Here is a 26,877-nt window from a genome sequence, read left to right as displayed (position 1 = left end):
AAGACACAGGAGCATCTCATTCATTTTTATCTGTTACATTTGCCGGTGAGCTTGAGATTGCTTTTACTCCGTTGTTGGATACTGTGTCTATTGCTACTCCTGCTGGTGTTTACTTGATGTCTAATGAGATAGTTTTGAATTGTGTGATTTGATTTGAGGATAAGATCATGATAACCAATCTAATCAAACTAGTTATGGCTGATTTTGACTGTATTCTGGGTATGGATACACTGATGAATTATAGAGCTACTGTTGATTGTTTTCATGGAATTGTGAGATTTAGACCGTATTATGGCAATAAGTGGAATTTTTATGGTAATGATTCACAATCTCGCATTCCATTAGTATCGGCAATGAAAATGTTTAGATTATTGTCGATAGGAAATGAAGGATTTATGATCTATGCTCTTGATGCGACGAAAGAAGAGAAATTGAAAGTTTCAAATATTCCTGTCGTCAAGGATTTTCCTGATGTATTTCCTGATGAGATTCCGGGTTTTTCGCCTCAGAGGGAAATAGATCTTAGCATTGAGTTGATGCTAGGGACAAGTCCTATTTTTCGAGCCCCATATCGATTAGCTCCAGCAAAATTGAAAGAACTTAAGACGCAATTGCAAGAATTGCTGGAAAAAAAGGTTATATTAGACCAAGTGTGTCGCCTTGGGGTGCTCCATTCTTGTTTGTGAAGAAGAAAGATTGAACTATGAGAATGTGCATCGATTATCGGCAACTGAATCGGGCTACTTTAAAGAATAAGTATCCTTTGCCACGAATTGATGATTTGTTTGATCAGTTGCAGGGTACTTCTGCGTATTCTAAAATTGATCTTCGTTCCGGATATCATCAACTTTGAGTTCGAGAGGAAGATATTCCCAAGACAGCATTTCGAACGCGTTATGGACATTATGAATTCTTAGTTGTGCCTTTCGGGTTGAATAATGCTCCAGCGTTTTTTATGGATTTAATGAATCACATGTTTCGGGAATTCATAGATCGATTTGTTATCGTTTTTATTGATGACATTTTGATTTATTCTAAGTCAAGGAAGGAGCATAAAGAACATTTGACATTAGTTCTTCAGAAACTCAGAACATCACACTTATATGCTATGTTTTCTAAGTGCGAATTTTGGTTGGACAGAGTATTATTTCTAGGACACGTGATGTGGGGACCTCGGGTTGCTAATCTTATCTTAGGAAAATAAAATGATTAATTAACAATTAATTATATAATAAAAAAAATATTCAGAACAAGAGCTAAATTTTTTTTTTTTTTAAATCTCAGCACCTCGCTCGATCGGGTAAACTCACCCGATCGAGCGAGCTTAAAAACTTAGCTCTCGGGTCTGAACATATTTGGCCTCACTCGATCGGTGAAATTCACCCGATCGAGCGGGCACCATGTCAGAAAATAAACATGTATCTTTGCTGTACAAAATACCTCCAAAACTCATACAAACTTCATAAAAACTTCTCAACATGATTCTAGATAATTTACATGCATTCAAACTAATATCAAGTGATCAAGAATACATGAACTCTCAAGTATAAATCAATACTTGACAAAACCAACATATACAAAGGTTCTTGCTTTCTAACATGTTTACCAAGACATAAATACATGCCATCTACTTAAACCGAGTCACCACTTCTACTCTGTCAATCTTGAGCTATCCAAGTCATATCTGACTTGCTCATGCCCCAACCTGATGCAATGCACACATACAAACAAAGCAACAGCCGGATAACTCCGGTGAGAATAAATCTCAGTATGAATAACATGCATATACATCATTTAAGCATATAAACTCATTCACATCATGAATGTCATATAATAACATAACATGCTAGCATTTATAAACGCATATTCTAAACCATAGAAATCTCTAGGTTAATGCATAAATGCAATGCATGTGCCAAAGAATAGGCTATCAAATCTGATATCAATAAATCGTAGTTCTGGGATCCCGAGGAAATAAAATCTTTAACAAACACCAACTCACCCAATCGAGGTGAAGTTAAATACTTTACTTCCTTTGACTTTGGTGCAACTATAGTGAGTCTTATGGCTCTGGAAGTAAATCTACATTCCGTGCCACTCAACTACAGCCCTCCAAATGTCATATGTACTCTAGTCCTTTCAACCCTCTTTGCTTTTCAGGCTGGAGTTCAAGATGAATGCAACACAATCTGGATGCATTAAATATGCATAAGCTAAAACAACATCTTGAACATATCAATCAAATAATCATATGATCATAAAATCACTCAAGGATACCGACATATCTGTAAGCATCACATAATATATGTACAACATGTTTAATACAAAACATAATAAAAATCAAAGAAGATAAGTAAACATTTACATAAATATTCTGGGAATTCAAGAAAATAGCGATCTTGAATAATCTATCCCATCTATGTAAACGTAAACAATAACATATATTAAAACATGCATGTATGTGATTTTAGGCAACTCGATAATCAAAAATAATCTCGAGTTATTCTTCCCATCTTATTAATGTCTATTCATACCTGTGATCGGGATTCAAACATCTTGAATCATTGCAAAGTCTTGCAAATGCTGATCAATAACAACTTGCCAATTCTGTCATCAAATTCTGTTCATTTCCATCTGTGTTACTTGAAGGTGTGTTTGATTCAACTTCAAACACTTCAAGTTATTCGAACTCGAACTCGTCGATTCAACTTCGATAATCTTCAATTCAAATCTGAAATAGATTATAACATATCTAAAAATCAAGTTCCAATCTGAATCGAAGATTTTTTAGAGCTTATTCAGTTCAAATCTTGCTAAGACAATCAGAATTCAAACCAACGTCGCAACTATTCGAGTCCGATAAATCTTTCGATTCAAATATCATTATATCTTCATTCTAAACATAATCTCATATTCAATTCCTCCACAATAAACTTGAAGATGAGCTCTAGACATTTAGAATGCATATCAATTCAAAATCTTGAACCGGCGGTGTGAGACCTCGGTTCTAATCATCTAATCTCGGGATAAACAATAATTAAACGTCAATAATCAAAAGCCAAAGGAAAAGGAATAAATTTTTTTTTTTTAAGTGAACAGTGCTGCGCTCGATCCGGCAAAAAGCCAGGATCGAGCGCACCATATTCCAGAATTCTCTGCCGAGAAAAATTCAAGTGCTGCGCTCGATCCGGCAAAAAGCCAGGATCGAGCGCACCACTCTGTGCAACTCTCTGCCTCGGACAAAACAGGGGTCGCGCTCGATCCCTCAAAAACCTAGGATCGAGCGCACCCCCCCTGCCCAGAAAAATTACAAAACAGGGTGTGCCTTTCTTTACCAACTCAATCCAATATCAATGTAACATGCTCAATTCTGAATTCAACAACATGCAATCAACATATAAACTTCAGTACTCATCATTCAATCGATTCTAATATTCCATACTTCAAAATCAAATACAATACATTCGAATTCTAACATGATTTTAAAACATAAACTAGATTTGCATGCATTTCTAATTCTAACTCAAAGTCTCACTTCTAATCTTCAATCTCGTTCTATCCCTGTCGTCTCTGACTCGATCCTGCCCCACCTGTTGCCATGCACACATACAAAAACAAGATAATAGCCGGATAATCCGGTGAAAATTGATATTCCCAGTAAAAGAGACAATCATGCAGTATCAATCAAACATATCAATCAAGACATGCATCAATCCAAGTCATATATCAACTTCAGATATAAATCAAGTAAACATATCAAGTCATGACATGTATCAACTTCCATATATCTATCACATCAAGATAGAATTCAAGTAATTAATCCAAGTACTGAATTAAAATGATATGCATGTCTTTAAAACTTTTGGATTATCAGACTCAGATAATCAAATGGAATTCTTCTTTCTTTCTTTCTTCGGTTTGGGATCCCGAGGTTAAAATATCCAACAATCACACCGAACTCCCCTCTCGAGATGGACGAGACATATTTTAATCCTCTAGACTCCAGAGAATTATAGAGAGTTTATTTGACAAGGTATAAAATCTCCAACCAGGTCACTCAACTACAATCTCTAGATCGTCTAATAAAATTGAAATGAATTAAGGCTCAATATGAATGCATATGTCATCTCATGCATTCTAATATCATTTCAATCATCAGTTCATATAAGCATTCAATCATGCTTTCATTCATCAATTCAAATAATCATTCAAACATGATTTCGTCAATATAAATGCATATATAATATCATGCATTCAAATAAACATTCAATCAAGCAAGTATGTGATTTCTTCGGAACACTCGAATAAAGTCTAATTCGAGTTAATCGTTCCATTCAATTCTAAGTCGTCTTTTACCTTATTCGCTTCGAAGGTACTTCAATCTGAAATCAATAACAAGGATAATAATCAATATCCAATCAAACTCTTTCAAAACTCAATCAACTTCTTCAATCGATAAATAAGAAAATCGATACTGTACCGACTTCAATCTTCCAACTGACCAAAGCTGCTACCTCGCAACTCTGCTGACTTCAATTCAATCTATCATAAGAAGTCAATAGGATCAATATCGACATCCAAAAGCTCAATCAAACTCGATACGATCAAAACATTGAAATGATTCCAAAATTCAAACGGACGGCATAACGGCTATAAACTGATCAAACCGAAAATTCAGACAGCAAGATATCAATCCAATAAACTCATTTCAGTCAGTACATATCATTTCCAATCCAATCCCAACAAATCTCAATTTCAAAGATTTTGAAAATCACTCAGAAAATCATAACAAATCTGAACGTCGCTCTATTTCAAAACTGACAGATAATAAACGACCAGAACTCCGCCAAGAACAACATACTCAAATCTCAATCGATTTTAACAACATCCAAAAACTAGAATGTATCTGATCGTAGAAAAACTTACAATAGAACGAAGCTCTCGCAGCCGTGATCGCTAATCTGCCTTCAGAAATAATTTCTAACAGACGGATCGTCCGGAAACTGAAATCTCAAAGCTTGGAAGGTTTGGTCGGTTCTTTAATGGAGGGAGGCGAGATGGTGGAGGGGATGAAGTGAAAGAAATAAGGCAATCCCTTATAAATATCTATCAATTTTCGAAATTGCGTTTTAGTCCCTGAAAATTCCAAACATTTCATTCTAGTCCCTGATCAAAATCGAATCGGCCCTCGACTTCTAAAATATCTGATTATCTCAAATAAAGTCCATTAAGATAATTTTGGGGCGTTACAATTCTCCCCCTCTAAGAATCGATTTCGTCCTCGAAATCAAACACGATTTTATCACAAGGTCGAGGCTAGAATCAAATGACTGCAATAAGAATTTACATCTCGGAACTAAATCCAGAGTTTACTTCCAATCTTACTCTGAATCGTTCGTCTCAATTAGTTCGACATCTCAATCAATCAGAGAAGTCAGAAACTCTAGTCGAATACTTCATCAACACTCCGTCCATCTATCAAGAGTCGACTCATCTTCGTCAGAAATCCTTCTAAGCTTAGTCACAATTCGAATCATCTTACGTTCTAAACCAAGAGACAAAGGGAATTAATCTCAAAATTCAATTCAATCATCCTCTACTCTCGCACAACTTCTATAATGTGCCTCCAATAACTCGTCAAACTCTGTCGTTGCACGAAATTTCTACAAACATCAAGAATTCCGTCAACTAGTGCTAAGTCGAGCACTACTTCTCAAAGCAATTCTTCTAAAGTTCGACTCATCTGATCTGGCTGTCCGTCGTTCTGAGGGTATCGAATCAAAAGTAGTTGAAATCGACAACAAAATTCTCTTCAAAGTCTATGTCGAAAGGACAATGCATCAAGGATCTCAGTCTAAACTGACAGACTTCGGCAATTCATGACATCTGACAACATCTGACAAGATATCAATTCTCTGTTCTTCATCAAAATCATTCTGTACAGAAAACTGTAACAGATCCTATCTATCGGTCAATCCAAATCAGACAGTAGATAAAATAAGAACAAATTCTTCGGTTCTAAACATCAGTTGCTGCATTCGCTCCTTCTGTTAAAAAGATTCAAATCGGAATTCTCAATAAGAAGAAAACCAAGTACTGCAAGATCATCAGTACTGAAACTCAGAATACAGAAGAACGGATAATAAAAAATTCCATCATTAGATCATAAGATCGAAGAAATTCATTCGGTCCAATCAGAATTCAAACATTGTGATTAGTAAACAACTGATCGGCATACCATTCTGAAAAGATTCTCGAAAGCTCTGTACGATCAGTACAATTATCATCACCAGAAAGCAAGAAATTAATCAATAAGAATTCCTAATTTCAACTGATACTTCTGAAAGATTCCGTCAACAGAAAATTCTTCAACCATACAGGAGTATTCATCAAATCCAACGGCCTGTCAAAAGTTCAAACTGGCCAAACCTCAATCTGGAAACTATTCTGAGAAAGTTCACTTCATGATCTTCCTGAAGATAAAAATTCGGATCCCCAATCAGTGTCGAACTCGTTCTGACAATCGGGACCAATCTTGAAGTTCATTCCGAACAACTTCAGTCGTTCAATAATCATTGGCACATCAACCAATTCAGGTTACAATCCAATACATTAACTGTAAAGCTTCGAGAGTTCGTTCATACTATTCTGTAACAACAGTCATTCTACAGAATAAATCAAGAATTCTTAGAATCGAGAATTCTTATCGGAGGATTCCATCACTCGTTCAACGATACTCCGATGACATCTCATCTCGAACTCAACAAAGTAGTCTTACTGCTAAAAATCAACGAATTGTGATCCCAACTCCATTCTGAATCAGAATAGACTGTACAACAGAAAATTGGATCGTTCTCTTTCTGACTGCTGACATTTCACAACATCAGAAACTATACTTCGAATCTTCATGCTTCCTCATCCTCTATTCGATCTAATTCCTCAATTCATCAAACATCTTCCGATCATCTGGAAGAACTCTGAATAAACTTCAAAGTGCAAATCTCTTGATACTCTGTCTCAAACCGAAACATCTGGCACAACAAAAGTTATTCGCTAATAAGGCATCAATAAAACCCTGAAACTCAGATTATACTCAGATCTGATCTATCTTCATCGGATTCTGAAAGGTCGAATCAGATTCCCAAGCGTTCTCTATCTTCTCAATCAACTCTGGTTCAAAGTCGAATGAAGGAGTCAAGATACACATCCCATCTGTTCCAGTCTCTAACAGAAGTGTAGCAATCATCTGTCAAAGAGAACAACTGAAGTAGATAAAAAAGATCAGATCATACAGCTTAAGATCTTAGCGGTTACCATCAGTTCTCTAGATAACAATAAAAATTCGCAGTTAAAAAAATCATCCTCTAAAACTCTCTCTCCCAAAACAAAATCAGTTCGGACTGCGACAATCAAAACTTCTATCTTCCTAGATCAGAATAGATTACTGAAATCTTTCAAGCAATAAGATCTATGTGAGATTCAAATCGTAACTAACATTGCGTCTCGAGCATCTTCAAATTCTTCGATGCTCAAGATAATACTGATTTCTTCTGAACAAGAATAAGTCTCAATACTCAATAAGAAGAAGTGGAAAGCACCAAAAGATCATCAAATATACACTGAACAGAAGAGCATAATCTGCTGAGTATTCGTCTAATCAACAATAATAATTCCTCAAAGGATTCGCGATAGCACTCGCTAAATCCAAGAATCTTCAAATTCAGATAAGGACGTCGATCCATATCAATTCATAACAGCTCTAGTCTTGAGGTATTCAACAAAATTCCATATTCCCAGAGAAAGATGGAGGAAAATACAACTCGGTCTCAAAAGATTCAGATGTCAGAAGAATAGCATAATTGATCGACATGCAAATCTGCGAACAATTCTTAAAGAATCTGAAAGATGAATACGGATCTTCGAAGGATAAAAGATTCATCGATAAGAATACTCAAGAACTCATCTACAACCTCTGGAAGATTCGGTTCAAAAGACTCATAAATATTGCAGATGCAATTCCAATTCAATCTGTACGATAAAATTCAAACCGGTCGTACCTCATTCCGAACTCAATCTCTGAAACTTCTTCCCTTCAGATTATCAGTCGATGATGTCTGATCTAAAATAAATGCTGAACACAACCTCTCGACTAGGAGGCAAATCTGGAATCTCAACCAGAACAACATCAGCAAACTCAACAACTCTGTTAAATCAACCGACACGGCTGATTGAAGACATCATCTGCATACCTCAAACATTCCTCCGCACCTTTCTGTAACAAATGGTAATCGACAATTAATAAGAAAGGAATTCTTAACTCAGACATTCTTACCGGAGGAAAAATCCACTCGTATATCATCTCGGATCCGAATCTGGCAACAATCTGAAATCAAATTCGGTTGCCCTGTACTCGGTTAATACACTACATCGATAATATAATCAAAATCTGATAACCGAAGTATAGTACTGTTCAGTAAAATCAACTCCCATCGAATCAAAGTTCAAAAATTCGAACTAAACTCACCGCAACTAATTCAGATACTCAAAATTAGAGGAAGTATTAATCTAACTTCTCAATAAGAAGAAAAGTTGCACCAATATCTAACAGCAAAAGAGTCGAAGGACTAGAATCGAACAGTTACCTGCTTCATCATCGTCAAGAGCAGTTAGAGTCTGTGAATCCTCGAGCAAGTACTAAAGCCTTGCAGTTGGTAACCAACTAACTGAATTCGTCGTTCGTCGGTGAAGTCTAGGGAATCAAACAACTGATCGATCTCTTCTAATCATCTTTCACACCCAAACTCATTCTCAGAACTCCTCGGAGTTGAAGGGCTAAATGACTGAAATCTCATCAGTAATGATTCCATCAGTGTCGGAGTGACATCCATCAATTCAGTCACAGAACAATTCTGTACAATCGGGTTTGTTGCTAATAGAATCCTGTTCAAAACTTGCCGAATATAAAATCTGATTCAAGAGGATTAGGACACAAGATCTCAATTATATCTATCTGGTGTCCAACAACCTCAGCTCGACATACTCATTCGATCTCAAGAGTATTCAATGCAACCAGTAACCCGAAACAGTTCATATGTCAATTAATTCATGCTTTAAAATTTAAATCACATATCCAAGTAATTTAAATAATTCTCAATCATAAAGCATGCTCGCATATTCTTCAATCATAGAATTAATCAATCACATGCGAGAAATTAAATTCAAGCGGACTCAATCTACCCCGCTCTTTTCTAAATTCAGTCCAAGAATCTTATCGCTCTGATACCACTTAATGTGAGACCTCGGTTCTAATCATCTAATCTCGGGATAAACAATAATTAAACGTCAATAATCAAAAGCCAAAGGAAAAGGAATAAATTTTTTTTTTAAAGTGAACAGTGCTGCGCTCGATCCGGCAAAAAGCCAGGATCGAGCGCACCATATTCCAGAATTCTCTGCCGAGAAAAATTCAAGTGTTGCGCTCGATCCGACAAAAATACAGGATCGAGCGTACCACTCTGTGCAACTCTCTGCCTCGGACAAAACAAGGGCCGCGCTCGATCCCGCAAAAACCTAGGATCGAGCGCACCCCCCTGCCCAGAAAAATTACAAAACAGGTGTGCCTTTCTTTACCAACTCAATCCAATATCAATATAACATGCTCAATTCTGAATTCAACAACATGCAATCAACATATAAACTTCAGTACTCATCATTCAATCGATTCTAATATTCCATACTTCAAAATCAAATACAATACATTCGAATTCTAAAATGATTTCAAAACATAAACTAGATTGGCATGCATTTCCAATTCTAACTCGAAGTCTCACTTCTAATCTTCAATCTCGTTCTATCCCTGTCGTCTCTGACTCGATCCTGCCCCACCTGTTGCCATGCACACATACAAAAATAAGACAACAGCCGGATAATCCGGTGAGAATTGATATTCCCAGTAAAAGAGACAATCATGCAGTATCAATCAAACATATCAATCAAGACATGCATCAATCCAAGTCATATATCAACTTCAGATATAAATCAAGTAAACATATCAAGTCATGACATGTATCAACTTCCATATATCTATCACATCAAGATAGAATTCAAGTAATTAATCCAAGTACTGAATTAAAATGATATGCATATCTTTAAAACTTCTGGATTATCAAACTCAGATAATCAAATGGAATTCTTCTTTCTTTCTTTCTTTGGTTTGGGATCCCGAGGTTAAAATATTCAACAATCACACCGAACTCCCCTCTCGAGGTGGACGAGGCATATTTTAATCCTCTAGACTCCAGAGCATTATAGAGAGTTTATTTGGCAAGGTATAAAATCTCCAACCAGGTCACTCAACTACAATCTCTAGATCGTCTAATCAAATTGAAATGAATCAAGGCTCAATATGAATGCATATGTCATCTCATGCATTCTAATATCATTTCAATCATCAGTTCATATAAGCATTCAATCATGCTTTCATTCATCAATTCAAATAATCATTCAAACATGATTTCGTCAATATAAATGCATATATAATCTCATGCATTCAAATAAACATTCAATCAAGAAAGTATGTGATTTCTTCGGAACACTCGAATAAAGTCTAATTCGAGTTAATCATTTCATTCAATTCTAAGTCGTCTTTTACCTTATTCGCTTTGAAGGTACTTCAATCTGAAATCAATAACAAGGATAATAGTCAATATCCAATCAAACTCTTTCAAAACTCAATCAACTTCTTCAATCGATAAATAAGAAAATCGATACTGTACCGACTTCAATCTTCCAATTGACCAAAGCTGCTACCTCGCAACTCTGCTGACTTCAATTCAATCTATCATAAGAATTCAATAGGATCAATATCGACATCCAAAAGCTCAATCAAACTCGATACGATCAAAACATCGAAATGATTTCAAAATTCAAACTGACGGCATAACGGCTATAAACTGATCAAACCGGAAACGCAGACAGCAAGATATCAATCCAATAAACTCATTTCAATCAGTACATATCATTTCCAATCCAATCCCAACACATCTCAATTTCAAAGATTTCGAAAATCACTCAGAAAATCATAACAAATCCGAACGTCGCTCTATTTCAAAACTGACAGATTGTAAACGACCAGAACTCCGCCAAGAACAACATACTCAAATCTCAATCGATTCTAACAACATCCAAAAACTAGAATGTATCTGATCGTAGAAAAACTTATGATAGAACGAAGCTCTCGCAGCCGTGATCGCTAATCTGCCTTCAGAAATAATTTCTAACGGACGGATCGTCCGAAAACCGAAATCCCAAAGCTTGGAAGGTTTGGGCGGTTCTTTAATGGAGGGAGGCGAGATGGTGGAGGGGATGAAGTGAAAGAAATAAGACGATCCCTTATAAATATCTATCAATTCTCAAAATTACGTTTTAGTCCCTGAAAATTCCAAACATTGCATTCTAGTCCCTGATCAAAATCGAATCGGCCCTCGACTTCTAAAATATCTGATTATCTCAAATAAAGTGCATTAAGATAATTTCGGGGCGTTACAGGCGGCGTAACGGTACGATTTCGGTCTTTCCAAATGCATTATCATTATTAATTCAACCATCTAAACCAATAATCATCACCATTTGAACAGCTTATAAACGTACATAACAAGTCCCAAATTTCAGATTTTAGAAAAATCTTCACAAAATCCAAAACATGTTCAAACGACGACTTTTTCTCGATCCGTCTTAGATATGCTATCGTCGTATATGCTAGAACATGTTTATACAATCAAATCTTAATTCTAACAACAACTTAAAATTCAAACATGGTAGAACTTCGTAAAACTTACGTCAAAACGTAGCACTCGGAGCCGTGATCGTAAATATATGCTCAATCAAAAATTCTACCGGGCGGATCAAAAGATATCGAAACTTAAAGGGTTGAAAATGGCTTAACCCTTCTTTTTCCACCCTCTCGGCCATTTCTGAATTTTGTGGGCTGAGAATCTGATAATTCCTCCCTTTACATGTTTATACATTGCAAGTTGCAAGCAAAATTGCACTTTGGTCCCTCAACTTTGTCTTAATTGCAAATGAGTCCTTGGACAAGCGATTGAATTCAATTTCAGTCCTAAATAATTTAAGAATATTAGAATTCAAGTATAAACTCTAAATATTCTCAATACCAGCCAGGAAAATGAGACAACGTCGATGGTTAGAGTCTGAAATATTTATTCACACAGTCTGATTTGAATATGAGACAACGTCGATGGTTAGAATTGCTTAAGGATTTTGACTGTGATATTCAATACCAGCCAGGAAATGTGAATCAAGTTGCAGATGCTTTGAGCAGAAAAGTTCATACTAAGATGTTAGCATCTTTAACTATATCTAAAGTTCATGAGCATTTGGGAACTTTAGGATGGACTTATCGAGCTAAAGGTAATCATTTCATAGTTTCATCTATTCAAGTTGAACCACGAATAATTTCGAAAATCAAAGCAGCACAAAAGACTGATCCATACATTCATCACTTGAAAGAATTAACTCCAGCTGGTCAGTCAGGGAAATTCCTTGTTGCTTCTGATGGATGTTTGCGTTATAATGGTAGACTTGTGGTTTCGAATTTGATAGATTTGAAAGAAGATATCCTACGAGAAGCTCATTGTAGTCGACATAGTGTACATCCTGGAATTCGAAAGATGTATCATATTTTGAAAGCCCATTACTGGTGGGAAGGTATGAAGAAAGATATTTCTGACTTTGTGGCTAAGTGTTTGACGTGTCAACAAGTGAAGGACGAAAAGAATGAGACCAGGTGGTATGTTACTTAGTCTTGAAGTACCACAGTGGAATTGGGAACACATTACTATGGATTTCGTGACACACCTAACTCGATCTAATCGTGGTTGTGATGTCATTTGGGTTATTGTGGATAGATTGTCTAAATCTGCCCATTTTATTCCATATGATCGTACTTGGACATATACGAAAATGGCGAAAATGTATATTGATCAGATAGTGTGATTGCATGGTGTGCTAGTTACTATAGTATCAGACCGTGATTCCCGATTTACTTCTAAGTTTTGGAATAGTTTACAATCAGCTTTGGATTCTAAATTGGCCATGAGTACTGCCTATCATCCACAAACAGATGGTCAATCTGAAAGGACTATTCAGACGCTTGAAGATTTATTACAAGCTGTTGTGATGGATTTCAGTGGTGGTTGGCAAGAATCATTAGCTTTGATGGAATTCTCTTACAATAATAGTTATCACGTATCTATCGGGATGGCACCATTTGAAGCCTTGTATGGCAGAAAATGTAGATCTCCGATATGTTGGGAAGAAGTAGGAGAACGACAGTTGTCAGGACCAGAGTTTATCCAAGAGATGAAAAAAAAAGTTGAACTGATCAGGAAAAGAATGAAAGTAGCCCAGGATCGTCAAGCCAGCTATGCTAATAAAAGGCGTAGACCTTTAGAATTTCAGGTTGGCGATTTTGTTTTCTTGAAAGTATCACCATTTCGTGGTGCTATGAGATTTGGGCGTAAAGGGAAATTAGCTCCTCGTTATATCGGTCCGTACGAGATTGTTGAGAAGATTGGTATTTTGGCGAATCGTTTGAACTTGCCGCAGAGTTTGTCTGCGATACATGATGTATTTCACGTATCTATGCTGCGGAAGTATGAACCAGATCCTTCTCATATCTTGAGGGCTGATGATGTGGAGTTGGATAGTTCCCTTAGCTATGTTGAGTATCCAGTGCAGATTCTTGATCGTAAAGAAAAGAAACTGAGGAACAAGACGATTTCTTTGGTTATGGTGGAATGGAGTAGACATGGGAGAGAAGAAGCTGCATGGGAATTGGAGGCTAGAATGCTTCAAGAATGACCTCATTTGTTTGACAATGTAATGAATTATGCCATGTACTCTGAGTTTCCTATGTACTATCAGTGGTAGATGTTTGATCCCTTTGTATATAAGTTTGATGTGTGTTTGATTTTGAGGACGAAATCTTCTTTTTAGAGGGGAAGAAATGTAAGGACCCGATTTTAATATGTTATTTAATTTGTGTGTTAAAAATATGTATTTATATGTAGTGACCCTTACCCGGATCACCTACTAAACAGAACTTAGGCATGCAATTAACTTAATAATACAGATATCAGAATAAAACTGCGGAAACCATAAATATTATGCAATCCCAAGTAAAGGAATCTGTAATTATCCAAATAATATACAACCAGATCGAATAGCTGTATAAACCCAAACAACAGTAATAAAACCTATATGAAGCTCCAGCTGGCCAACCACTGACTAGCCCCTCCTGGATCCACCCTCCTCGTCCAATCGCAAACCTGCCCCAAGGAATAGGGTGCCCAGAAACACAGAATACGAGACGTGAGCATAAAACGCTCAGTACGAGAGTATGAGTATACATGCATGCAAAGTGAACTCCCTATAGACTCGAGGTCAAAGATCAGATAACAGAGACAGACCGGGCCCTGGTATGTAGCACGCTGTGCCGCCGCTTCAGGAGGTGGCTCCCATACCGAGATAACCGTGGATAAGCCGGACCCAAATCGATGGAAGTCCATCCACTAACAGGATAGAGTACAACCCTACTAACAGACATCTCGAAAGAGATACAGTAAGATGCAAATGAATGCAGCATAATATCATGGCTAATAAATCATGCAGTCACATAATACATGCATACTCAGTCAGGATATCTCGAACAGTACTTTCGTACCTCAAAATAGTGCAAGCTCTACCAACTCTAGGTCCACGCCTATAGTCTGCTCTACACTGCCAAATGATACTACTATAATTAAAGTGCTCTAAAGGCCTGAACTAAGCTATTGCATACTCCTAAATATTTATAGGAAGCAAAAGCTATACCTTCGTCCGTCGTTAGCCCTTTGATGTCGATGCCTCCAGAACTTGGGCACAACTCCGCTACGACTACTGAACGGCTCGCCGACCTCCGGACCAAGCCTAAGAAGACTAGAACAGCTCCAAAAGGACTAGAATGGAAAGGAGAACTCGGAATTGGCAAATGAAAGTGAAGCCTCGGCCTTCTATTTATAGACAACGATCGGAACGTCCGATCCTTGATCGGAACGTCCGAACCTCGATCGGAACGTCCGATCCTGTCATCGGAGCTTCCAAAGATCCTGATCTGCCACGTGTCAAAATATCACTTGTTGATTCCGGATAGGGGTGATCGGAGCTTCCGGTCCTGATCGGAGATTCCGATCTCGGTCACACGTCATGCCTGACGTAATATCGATCGGAGCTTCCGAACTCGCCTTCGGAGCTTCCGAACTCTACCCAAGTAATTATGATTAATTCCTTAATTACTGATTTTGGTTACGGGCTACTACATTCTCCCCCACTTAAGATATTTCGTCCTCGAAATCAGATCTTAAGTGCCGAATGCAAATACAGAAATCAGAAACATTCTTTATTCAAATCAAACGTTTACAGAGTTTGCAACTGAATACAACTCAAAGAATGAAATCAAAACAGCTCAGGATGGTCTTTACGCATCCTATCCTCGAGCTCCCAAGTAGCTTCCTCAGTGCCTCGGCGCTGCCACTGAACTAAAACCAAAGGAATGACTTTGTTCCGTAAAACCTTATCCTTATAATCCAGGATACGAAGAGGTTTCTCAACATAAGTCAAATCCTTGTCTACCTGAACCTTAGACCGCTGCAGAATATGAGATTCATCCGCCACATACCGTCGCAACAGAGATACGTGGAACACGTCGTGAATACTGGATAGATGCGGTGGCAAAGCTAGTCGATAAGCCAAATCGCCAATGCTCTCCAAGATCTCAAACGGACCGATAAATCTGGGAGACAACTTGCCTTTAAGGCCAAATCTGAGAATCTTGCGGAAAGGTGACACTCTCAGAAACACTTTCTCCCCGACCTCAAACTGCAAGGGCCTACGCTTGATATTAGCATAACTGGCCTGACGATCCTGTGCAGTCTTAATCCGTTTCTTGATTTGATCAACAATATCTATCGCCTGCTGGATAAACTCCGGTCCCTCAGCCTGTCTCTCCCCCACTTCTTCCCAAAAGAGTGGAGTACGACAACGTCGCCCGTACAACGCCTCAAAAGGTGCCATCCCAATACTAGCAACGGCAAATGATCCTGCCAGGCTGAACCAAAATCCCTGACGCACGCTCTAAGCATATCCTCTAAAGTACGGATAGTGCGCTCTGACTGACCATCAGTCTCCGAATGATAGGCTGTACTCAAACTGAGAGTAGTACCCATCGCACGCTGAACACTCCCCCAGAATCTAGAAGTAAACCTGGGGTCCCGATCGCTGACAATGCTCACAGGCACTCCATGAAGTCGAACGATCTCCTGAATGTACATCCGTGCCATGCGATCCACAGAGTATTCTCGGCTATAGGCAATGAAATGCGCTGACTTGGTGAGTCGGTCCACCACAACCCAGATAGCATCACAGTTCTTCGGGGATACCGGCAAATGGGTCACAAAGTCCATAGTGATAAACTCCCATTTCCATTCAGGAATAGGCAGACTGTGTAGCAATCCTCCAGGTCGTCGGTGCTCTGCCTTGACCTGTTGACACACCAAACATCTCAAAACAAACTGATAAACACTGCGTTTCATTCCCTTCCACCAGAAACGAGTACGTAGATCCTTGTACATCTTGTTGCTCCCAGGATGAATACTCAACTTAGTGCGATGCGCCTGAGACAAAATCTCCTCTCGCAACTCTTCATCCTGAGGAATCACAAGCCTACCAAACAAACACAGAAAGCCATCTGACTGATAATGAAATCCAGACGAGCTACCCTCGTTAGCTAGACGAGCTAAATGCTGGGTCTTCGAATCAGACATCTAAGCATCTCGGATCCGCGAATACAAGGCTGGCTCAGATAATATCGCAAACATCTGGATACTCTGCATACCTTTCTTATGCTTGAAGGTATACCCTGAAGTACAACAGTCACTGATCGCACTAGACATCGAACAAGTCTGAAGTGCGGATAGTCGCACCTTGCGACTCAAAGCATCAGCAGTGAGATTAACAGCTCCCGGATGGTACTTAATCTCGCAATCATAGTCCTTAAGCAAGTCCATCCAACGTCTCTGCCTCATGTTCAACTCCGCCTGAGTGAACAAATATTTGAGACTCTTATGGTCGGTGAAGATCTCAAATTTCTCGCCATACAGATGATGACGCCGGATCTTCAAAGCGAACACAATGGCTGCTAACTCCAAATCATGGACTGGGTAGTTGTCCTCGTGAAGCTTCAGCTGTCTAGAAGCGTATGCGATCACATGCCCATTCTGAGTCAGGACACAATCTAACCCCTGAAGAGAAGCATCCGTGTAAACCACATACCCTCCAGATCCGGACGGTAATGCCAACACCGGCGCAGAAGTCAACCGTCGTCGAAGTTCACAAAAATTCTCCTCACACTCGGAGGACCACTGGAAATCCACACCCTTGCGGGTAAGCTGCGTCAAAGGTCGAGCTAACTGAGAGAAGTTTAGAATGAAGCGATGATAATACCCTGCTAGACCCAGAAAACTACGGATCTCAGCAACTATCGTCGGACGCGACCAATTAAGTACCGCTTCAAACTTGCTTGGATCAACAGAAATCCCTTTCCTGGATATGATATGGCCAAGAAAGACCACTCTATCCATCCAGAATTCACACTTGCTCAGCTTGGCGTACAACTGCTCATCTCGAAGAGTCTGTAGTACCAAACGCAAGTGAGAAACATGCTCTTCCGTATTACGCGAATAAACCAAGATGTCGTCAATGAAGACCACGACAAACTTGTCCAAATACTCCCTGAAGACACGGTTCATCAGATCCATGAATATAGCCGGCGCATTGGTCAAACCAAATGGCATCACTAGGAACTCGTAATGCCCATAGCGAGTACGGAATGCAGTCTTGGCTACGTCCTGGTCACGGACTCTCAACTGATGATACCCAGATCTCAAGTCAATCTTGGAGTAAACTGATGTGCCCTGCAGCTGGTCAAATAAGTCATCAATACGAGGCAACGGATACTTGTTCTTCACAGTGACTCGATTCAGCTGTCGATAGTCAATGCACAGCCGCATCGACCCATCCTTCTTCTTCACGAAGAGAACAGGAGCTCCCCAAGGAGATACACTAGGACGAATGTACCCCTTGTCCAAAAGATCCTGTAGCTGATTCTTCAACTCACGCATCTCTGATGGAGCCAGACGATACGGTGCTCTAGAAATAGGCGAAATACCCGGCATCAACTCTATGCCAAACTCGACTTCCCTAGCAGGAGGAAAACCCGGAATCTCATCAGGAAATACATCTGGAAATTCATCCACAACAGGAATGCTCTCTAACCCAATACTCTCAGCGGACAAATCAACTGCATAGATAAGGTAGCCTTTCCCGCCAGACTCTAGAGCTCGACAGGCCCTCAAAGCTGATACCAAAGGCATCGGGGGTCGCGCTCCCTCACCATAGAAAAACCAGCTCTCACTCCCCTCCGGATGAAAGCGTACTAATCTCTGATAGCAGTCCACTGAAGCTCGATAGGTAGTCAACATATCTATTCCCAGAATGCAATCAAAGTCGTCCATCGCCAGGACCATGAGATTCGCAATCAAAATGTTACCCTCAAACTTTAAGGGGCAACCCATCACTAGACGCTTAGCCAAAGCAGATTGGCCCGTCGGAGTAGAAACAGACATCACTACGTCTAGTGCAATGCATGGTAACTTATGCCTCTTAACAAAACGTGCAGAAATGAAGGAATGAGATGCACCAGTGTCAATAAGTACAAGAGCAGGTATACCATAAAGCAGAAATGTACCTGCGATGACTTTCTCATTCTCCTCCACAGCCTGATCATGTCTCAGAACAAACACCTGGCCAGAAGCTCGTGGCCTCAAATGAGAACTCCCAGCAGACTGTCCCTGCGACCTCTGCTGTACGGTGGCCTGAGAGCCCGATCCTGAACCAGATCCAGAACCGCCTCCCCCAGATAGTGGGCAATCTCTCCGGATATGACCAGTCTCTCCACAACGGAAACAAGCTCCAGAAGCTCTACGGCACTTGTCGGATGGATGGTTCTTCCCACAGTGATCATACTTGTCCTTCTTACCATAACGGAAAACACCTCCAGAACCAGAGGAAGAAGAAGATCCAGACTTCTTGAAAGTTTGGGCACGGGGACCCAGAGAACTAGTGGGCCTCGACTGAGGGAAAGACCTGTTCCGCCGAATGTTGTCCTCCGCCTGGTGACAACGGCTCACCAAACCCTCGTAGGACATGTCGTCGCCAACCGCCACATGGTCATGGATCTCAGGGTTAAGGTCCTGAAGGAACAAATTATACTTCATCTCTGAGCTATCAGCAATCTCGGGGCAATAGGATAGCAGGTCAAAGAACCTCTGCTGATACTCATTGATAGACCTAGCTCCCTGTCGCAGACTCAGTAGCTCGCCTGCCTTCGACTGACGGAGTGCCGGAGGAAAATACCGCTTTTGGAAAGCTGTGCGGAACTCGGCCCAGGTGGCCACTCCTCTCGCCGCAACAAAAGGTGCAGAAGTAAACCTCCACCACCTGCGCGCACGCCCATCCAGAAGATAGCCAAGGGTCTCCACCTTCTGCTCCTCGGTGCATTGGAAAGTCTGAAAAGTCGTCTCCATGCGGTCTAACCAGTTCTCCGCATCCTCCGGAGACTCACCTCCAACTAAGGGCTTAGGACCCATAGCTAAGAATCGACGCACAGTGAAACGCTCGTCGTCATGATGACGATGACGCCGTTCTCGACGAGGCTCCCGGTCGGCATCACCCCAACGCCCACCAACACTGCCATGAGAACTCCGATCGTCATGATTTGCCATTTACAAAAATACCTCAAGATGAGACTAAATCCCAAGAATTCTTTTGCATGCTCTGATACCATAAATGTAGTGACCCTTACCCGGATCACCTACTAAACAGAACTTAGGCATGCAATTAACTTAATAATACAGATATCAGAATAAAACTGTGGAAATCATAAATATTATACAATCCCAAGTAAAGGAATCTGTAATTATCCAAATAATATACAACCAGATCGAATAGCTGTATAAACCCAAACAACAGTAATAAAACCTATACGAAGCTCTAGCTGGCCAACCACTGACTAGCCCCTCCTGGATCCACCCTCCTCGTCCAATCGCAAACCTGCCCCAAGGAATAGGGTGCCCAGAAACACAGAATACGAGACGTGAGCATAAAACGCTCAGTACGAGAGTATGAGTATACATGCATGCAAAGTGAACTCCCTATAGACTTGAGGTCAAAGATCAGATAACAGAGACAGACCGGGCCCTGGTATGTAGCACGCTGTGCCGTCGCTTCAGGAGGTGGCTCCCATATCGAGATAACCGTGGATACGCCGGACCCAAATCGATGGAAGTCCATCCACTAACAGGATAGAGTACAACCCTACTAACAGACATTTCGAAAGAGATACAGCAAGATGCAAATGAATGCAGCATAATATCATGGCTAATAAATCATGCAGTCACATAATACATGCATACTCAGTCAGGATATCTCGAACAGTACTTTCGTACCTCAAAACAGTGCAAGCTCTACCAACTCTAGGTCCACGCCTATAGTCTGCTCTACACTGCCAAATGATACTACTATCATTAAAGTGCTCTAAAGGCCTGAACTAAGCTATTGCATACTCCTAAATATTTATAGGAAGCAAAAGCTATACCTTCGTCCGTCGTTAGCCCTTTGATGTCGATGCCTCCAGAACTTGGGCACAACTCCGCTACGACTACTGAACGCCTCGCCGACCTCCGTACCAAGCCTAAGAAGACTAGAACAGCTCCAAAAGGACTAGAATGGAAAGGAGAACTCGGAATTGGCAAATGAAAGTGAAGCCTCGGCCTTCTATTTATAGACAACGATCGGAACGTCCGATCCTTGATCGGAATGTCCGAACCTCGATCGGAACGTCCGATCCTGTCATCGGAGCTTCCGAAGATCCTGATCTGCCACGTGTCAAAATATCACTTATTGATTCCGGATAGGGGTGATCGGAGCTTCCGGTCCTGATCGGAGATTCCGATCTCGGTCACACGTCATGCCTGACGTAATATCGATCGGAGCTTTCGATCCTGTTCGGAGCTTCCGATCCTGATCGGAGCTTCCGAACTCGCCTTCGGAGCTTCCGAACTCTACCCAAGTAATTATGATTAATTCCTTAATTACTGATTTTGGTTACGGGCTACTACATTATAAATATCGGTTTATAGACGATATTACAATGCATATTTTATTTATAGAGCACACAAGATTTGAAATAACTCAAACCGGGTCAAGTTTTAACCCCGAATGAATAAAAGAAGACACACATTAAACTAATACATATCCATATACAAATATAATATATATCTCATAATCTCTCTCTCCTCCCTCGTTTTTCCACCGCCATCTGCGTCTTCTTCGTTCTTTTCTTTTCCAAACTTTTCCCGTCGCTTTAAATGCTCGTATCTCCTTCGTTTGTGGCCGATTTTTGAAAATAAATATAGTTTCGGAATCCTCTCGACGAGAGCTATCTTTCGGTACCTATATTTCATATTTTTATTGAGATTCCCAGAAACCCATCGCACCAGCCGCCGTCGTTCGCCGCCGCCGATCGTCGTCGGAGGTTAGGGGAAGATTGTGTCAGTTGTTTAGACCTTTAATTCCAAGCTTTGTGGTATTTTCAGTAGCTAAGGTTTCGAATTTTGGGAATGTTGATTCAATTGACTTCCGATAATTGATATTTGATTTATTATTGGTTGTAGGTATTATATCGGAGTCGATTGAAGGTATTGACTATTTTTCAGAAATTATTGGGGAATTAATTCAAAATTTCAGATTATATTCTTTGGAATTTTCGAATTGTAGAGATGTTTAAATCACTGTTTGGATATTTAGATGTGTTAGAATTGATATATATGAATTTTAGGATTTATAAGCAATTTTTCTGAAATTACAGATTTTGAAAATTTGGGATTGAAATATTCGAGAAATACTTGAGATATTTTATGTGGTAAATTAAGTGTTGGTTGAGGTACGTATGAGCTGTTTATATTACGACGCCTATAATGACATGTAATGATATTAAGTATTTTGTAATGAGTGATAACGTGCTTTATGTGCTTATGTGGATTTTATGATTGCATTCACTCATTTACATTGATTGTTAATGTGCAAAATTGAGAATAATCCCTATTTGCATTTAAGAAAATAAAATAAATTTCAAATATATTTTGATTGAAAATATTAAGGGATATTCGTCAAATAAGCATGTTAACAGTTTTACATAGCACGTTGAGCCTTGACTCCTTTGATTACTATTGATATTGATCTCTTGAGATGTATTGAGTCATCATGGAGCGAGTGACATTGTTTAGTGCACTCCTGAGATAGCATGAGGCACGGACAGGTAGTTCCTGTCGCCCTCCGATGCTACGTACGACACTCCTGATGACAGCAAGAGGCTGGACGGGTCGCTCCCGTCATCCTTCGATGCTACGTGTGTGGATTAGCAGTGAAGATTCGAGGTCTGCTGCGTTCCTGGCACGGGTGGCCACTGAGATTATTGTGATACGATTATTTGGACTCCATTTGGTATCCCTTATTCCATTGATACCTGTCACGCATTGCATTGCATTTCATTGCATTGTACTTGATTTTATTCATGTCAGTTATATTTGTCGTAATTTTTCTAGTTCTTCGTACTGGGGTCCGACCCCTGTTTTCTTTTTATGCTATGGTTGTTTATGATTCCATAGCAGGTTATCCAGGGGGATTTGACGCGTTTGGTGGAGCGTCATCTAGTGGTACCCAGTGAGTCGAGCGTGGAGTCGAGTTCCCAGATATATGTATATATCAGTTTAGCAAGTTTTATATTTGCCGGGGTGATGCCCCGTGTATCTGTAACGATAGTTTTGAACTTTATTTTGGATTGTTATTTGTGTGATCGAGCCTTGCCGGCTCTACATGTGTTTCGTCCTGGCCAGTGCGGCTATAGGTTTGAAATTGGTGTTGTGTCTCTATTTTCGAGTATATATTGTTGGTTGTGTTATACAGGTTTTTGGGATGTCCTATTTACGAATAGTTCATGCCGAATTTTCTGTAGGCCCAAAACGCAAATTTTCAACTCGTTTTCGCTGTTTACATTAAATAATTATGATTGTTTGCTCATTAAATATAAATCAGAACACGGGCCCTTTCATGTTTCGCATATTAATTACATTTTAGCATTATCATGCATGGCACGCCCGCGAACCAATTATTTTTGCAAAAAATATTTAATATTTATATCATATTTTTTTATGATATGATATAATTTGGACACATGAGTCCCACTACATAAATAAATGTTAGTCGATTTGTTCCATTGTTTTGGTTTGCATAAAATAATGTCACGTTTTTAAAATGCTAGGCAAAAATGTTCCTCTTGCTTTCGCTCGAAAAGTGTGCTCCCAAGTTCAAGATCGAATCTTGATTGGAAAATTTTTTCATTCGAGATCTCAACTATTTTAGAAAACTGTATATGTATTTTGTGCATTTGATTGTAGATCGCCATCGAGTCCAGAAGCTGCGAAACATCAGCACAGCAGAAGCCAAATTCACTACTGAAAGTTGAAGCTTCAAATATGGCGGCGGCTTATTCAGCTCTAATGTCTCTTATGCATACTTCAGAGATGATCATGCACCCTTCCCAGCAATGGCTTCGTATACACAGAAACATGATCGGATCCCTGCTGCAAAAGGTTCGTCTCCTTCAAGAATTTCTCGAAGATTATTCACACAGAGCCCACCAAGAAATGGCTGGATTGGAGAGGCAAATTGCAGATATGGCTTATGCAGCAGAGGATGTCATTGAATCCCATGTATTGGATCAAGTTCTGGCACGATCTACGGGCAGCGAGGCGAAGAGCTCCACCAGCTTCTCTCAATATATCCACAAAGTTATAGAAGAAATGGAGGATCTGATGGAGGACAAGCTGATGAGGATAAAAGAGACTATTGGGAAGTCTGAGGAAGATCCGACGTTTACAGATTTTTCGCCTGCTGTGCCGTCAAGATCAGCTGCCAAGGAGAACACTACTATGATGGGTGCTGATGAGAAGCTGAATGAACTATTGGATATACTCACAGGACAACAATCAAATCGCCAAATGGTAGCGATTGTTGGAATGGGAGGAATCGGTAAGACGACTCTAGCTAAATATGTGTACGAACATCCACTTAATAAGCATCACTTTGATATTCGTGCTTGGGCTACAATATCCCAAAAACATAGTGCACGAAAAATTATTTCTGAAATGCTATCAGAAATTGGACAAAGCAGAGCAGAGAGTCCTTTAGGTGATGGTGAGTTAGGCCAACAATCTTACAAAAGCGAAGAAAAGGGTGATGATGAAAGGTTGGGTGAACAATTGCACAAAAGCTTATGTGGTAGAAGATATTTGATCGTGATGGATGATTTGTGGAGCACTGATGCTTGGTATGCGATAAAACGATTCTTTCCAGATCATGGCTGCAGCAATGGAAGTCGAATTTTGATAACGACGAGGGAAGGGAATGTGGTGGCGGATTTGAGCTCTTGTCGGCCTTTTGAAATGGAATTTTTAAATGCTGACAGAAGTTGGGAATTGTTGAGCGAAAAGGTGTTTGGTGATAGAGAGTGTCCTCCTGAACTTGAAAAATTAGGAAAGACTATTGCGAAAAATTGTGGAGGACTTCCTCTAGCAATTGTGGTGATCGGTGGACTCCTTGCCAAGTCTGATAAGACGACGTTGTCGTGGAAGCATGTCGCTGAAAATTTGAACTCAATCATAAATTCAGAGGACAAGGAGAAATGCTTGGAGATATTATATTTGAGTTACAATAACTTGCCTATTCATTTGAAACCGTGCTTTCTCTACTTGGCTATGGCTCGAGAAGGGCCTGATATTCATGATATCCCTTCGCTCATCAAGATATGGGTTTCTGAAGGATTTCTAAAACCGATAAGCGATAAAAGCTTGGAAGAGGCAGCAAATGAGTACATAACAGACCTTATTGATAGAAACCTCATTTTTGTTCGAAGTCGAGGGGACCTTGGGGAATTACATAGGTGTGGCATTCATGATCTCTTGAGGGACCTATGCCTGAGAGAGGCTCAAAAAATTAACTTGTGTGGTGTGATAGATTTACAGAACCCAGCTATTCCTTCAGAGATAAAATTCATGCGTGGTATCGGTTTTGGTCAAGCTTCCTTGAAACCCAAAAGATACATCCCATGCGGCCTTGAGTTAGAGGGACAAGCATCACTCACTCGTTCTATTATTTATGGATCGGATAGCACACAATGGTACACTACAAATTTCCGATTGTTGAGGCTGTTCCGTGGGATTTATTTACCTGATGAAATTTTGCAGCTAATGAACCTCCGGTTCATGTCTTTCCAGAGTGATTTCGTTCGGGATACGAGGTTTATTTCTTCGATATCCCTATTTTGGAATATACAAACTTTGCATGTACATGTGACATTTGAACCATTATCTCTACCCCCGGAAATTTGGATTTTGCCACACCTTAGGCATCTGGAGTGTAGTAGTGGATGTGTTTTACCTGATCCTCCAGCTGATCATCATATCTTGGAAAATTTGCAGACTCTCTCCACGGTTGTAAATTTTAGGTGTAGTGAGGAGGCTTGTACAAGACTTCCAAATCTGAAGAAATTAGATGTTATATATGATCGTCTACCCCAAGGAGTGGAATATTGGACCTTCCTTCAAAATCTTGCCCACTTGCAGAAACTCCAATCCCTATATTTCTCTGTAGATAGCCCCATATCTTGGGAACACCTCAGCTTCCCACCGTCTCTCAAAAAGTTGACTATAAGTGGCTGCAGCTTGCCTTGGGAAGATATGAGCATTGTGGGTTCATTGCCTAATCTTGAGCTACTTCGGCTCTGGTCCGACCCGCGTAAACGCCTGACGTGGTGTCCAATACAAGGGCAATTTGTTAGATTGAAAGTGTTGCAGATTGCGGACATTGACTTGGTACATTGGAGAGCAGACAATACACACTTCCCAGTCCTCCAGCATTTGATTCTTCGACATTTAAATTTGGAGGAATTTCCTCAAGATTTTGGTGAACACCCAACACTTGGAAAAATTGAAGTGTTTTATTGTAGCGATTCCACCAAAGCTTGGGCAGAGCAAATAGGAGAGGAACAAGAGAGCTTTGGAAATGATGGCTTTCGAGTTGAAGTACATGAGAGGAAAGATAATAGAAATGGGAGCCAGGGTGTTTGAAAAAGAACTTTTATAAGGTTTCATCTATATGGTTTTAAAATTTTATTACTTATTATGTTATTATTAACCATGTTTTTTTTTTAATTTCATCAAATGTTTATTTATGAAACTTTTACTAATATATATAATTAAATTTAATTTTTTTTTTTTTTTTGCTGTAAGGTTAGAGCGATAGTTGCCTGAAAAATTTATATTCTTGACAAAATAACCCCTGTTCTCTGTCAATTTTTTAAAATTAAGTTGTAATTTTTTATTTTTTATTTTTTGCAACAGATGCTATCGAGTTAAATCGATTCGTTCGATTGCCCTGGTTTAACTAAAATATTGTTCAACTACATGCCAAATCACGTTCATTGAATAATAAAATACTGAACAAATAATATCTTTTTGCACAAATTGATAGTTAAAAATGCTGATCAGGTCAACTTTTGCTGTTGCATTAATGGTTCAAACGATAATGAAAGCAAGGTTTCAAGAAACGCGGCAGCAAAGTCAACTTTGACTTTGCTTAGTGATA

The 26,877-nt window shown here is 39.6% G+C and overlaps 1 protein-coding gene across 1 annotated transcript; it reads left to right on the top strand.

The window, feature by feature from the left end:
• Positions 1 to 194: 194 nt before the first annotated feature.
• On the top strand, positions 195 to 26,360 carry LOC140862052 (putative late blight resistance protein homolog R1A-3). Its single transcript, XM_073265057.1, has 3 exons — positions 195 to 219; positions 382 to 635; positions 23,631 to 26,360. Exons 1-3 carry the CDS (start codon positions 195 to 197, stop codon positions 26,358 to 26,360), a joined length of 3,009 nt encoding a protein of 1,002 aa, XP_073121158.1.
• Positions 26,361 to 26,877: the final 517 nt, after the last annotated feature.

This window comes from Henckelia pumila, chromosome 4, assembly GCF_033568475.1.
Source record: "Henckelia pumila isolate YLH828 chromosome 4, ASM3356847v2, whole genome shotgun sequence".
Classification (NCBI taxonomy): Eukaryota; Viridiplantae; Streptophyta; class Magnoliopsida; order Lamiales; family Gesneriaceae; genus Henckelia; species Henckelia pumila.
The sequence above is the reverse complement of the archived record's forward strand: the minus strand, read 5'-3'. Positions and strand labels throughout refer to the sequence as shown.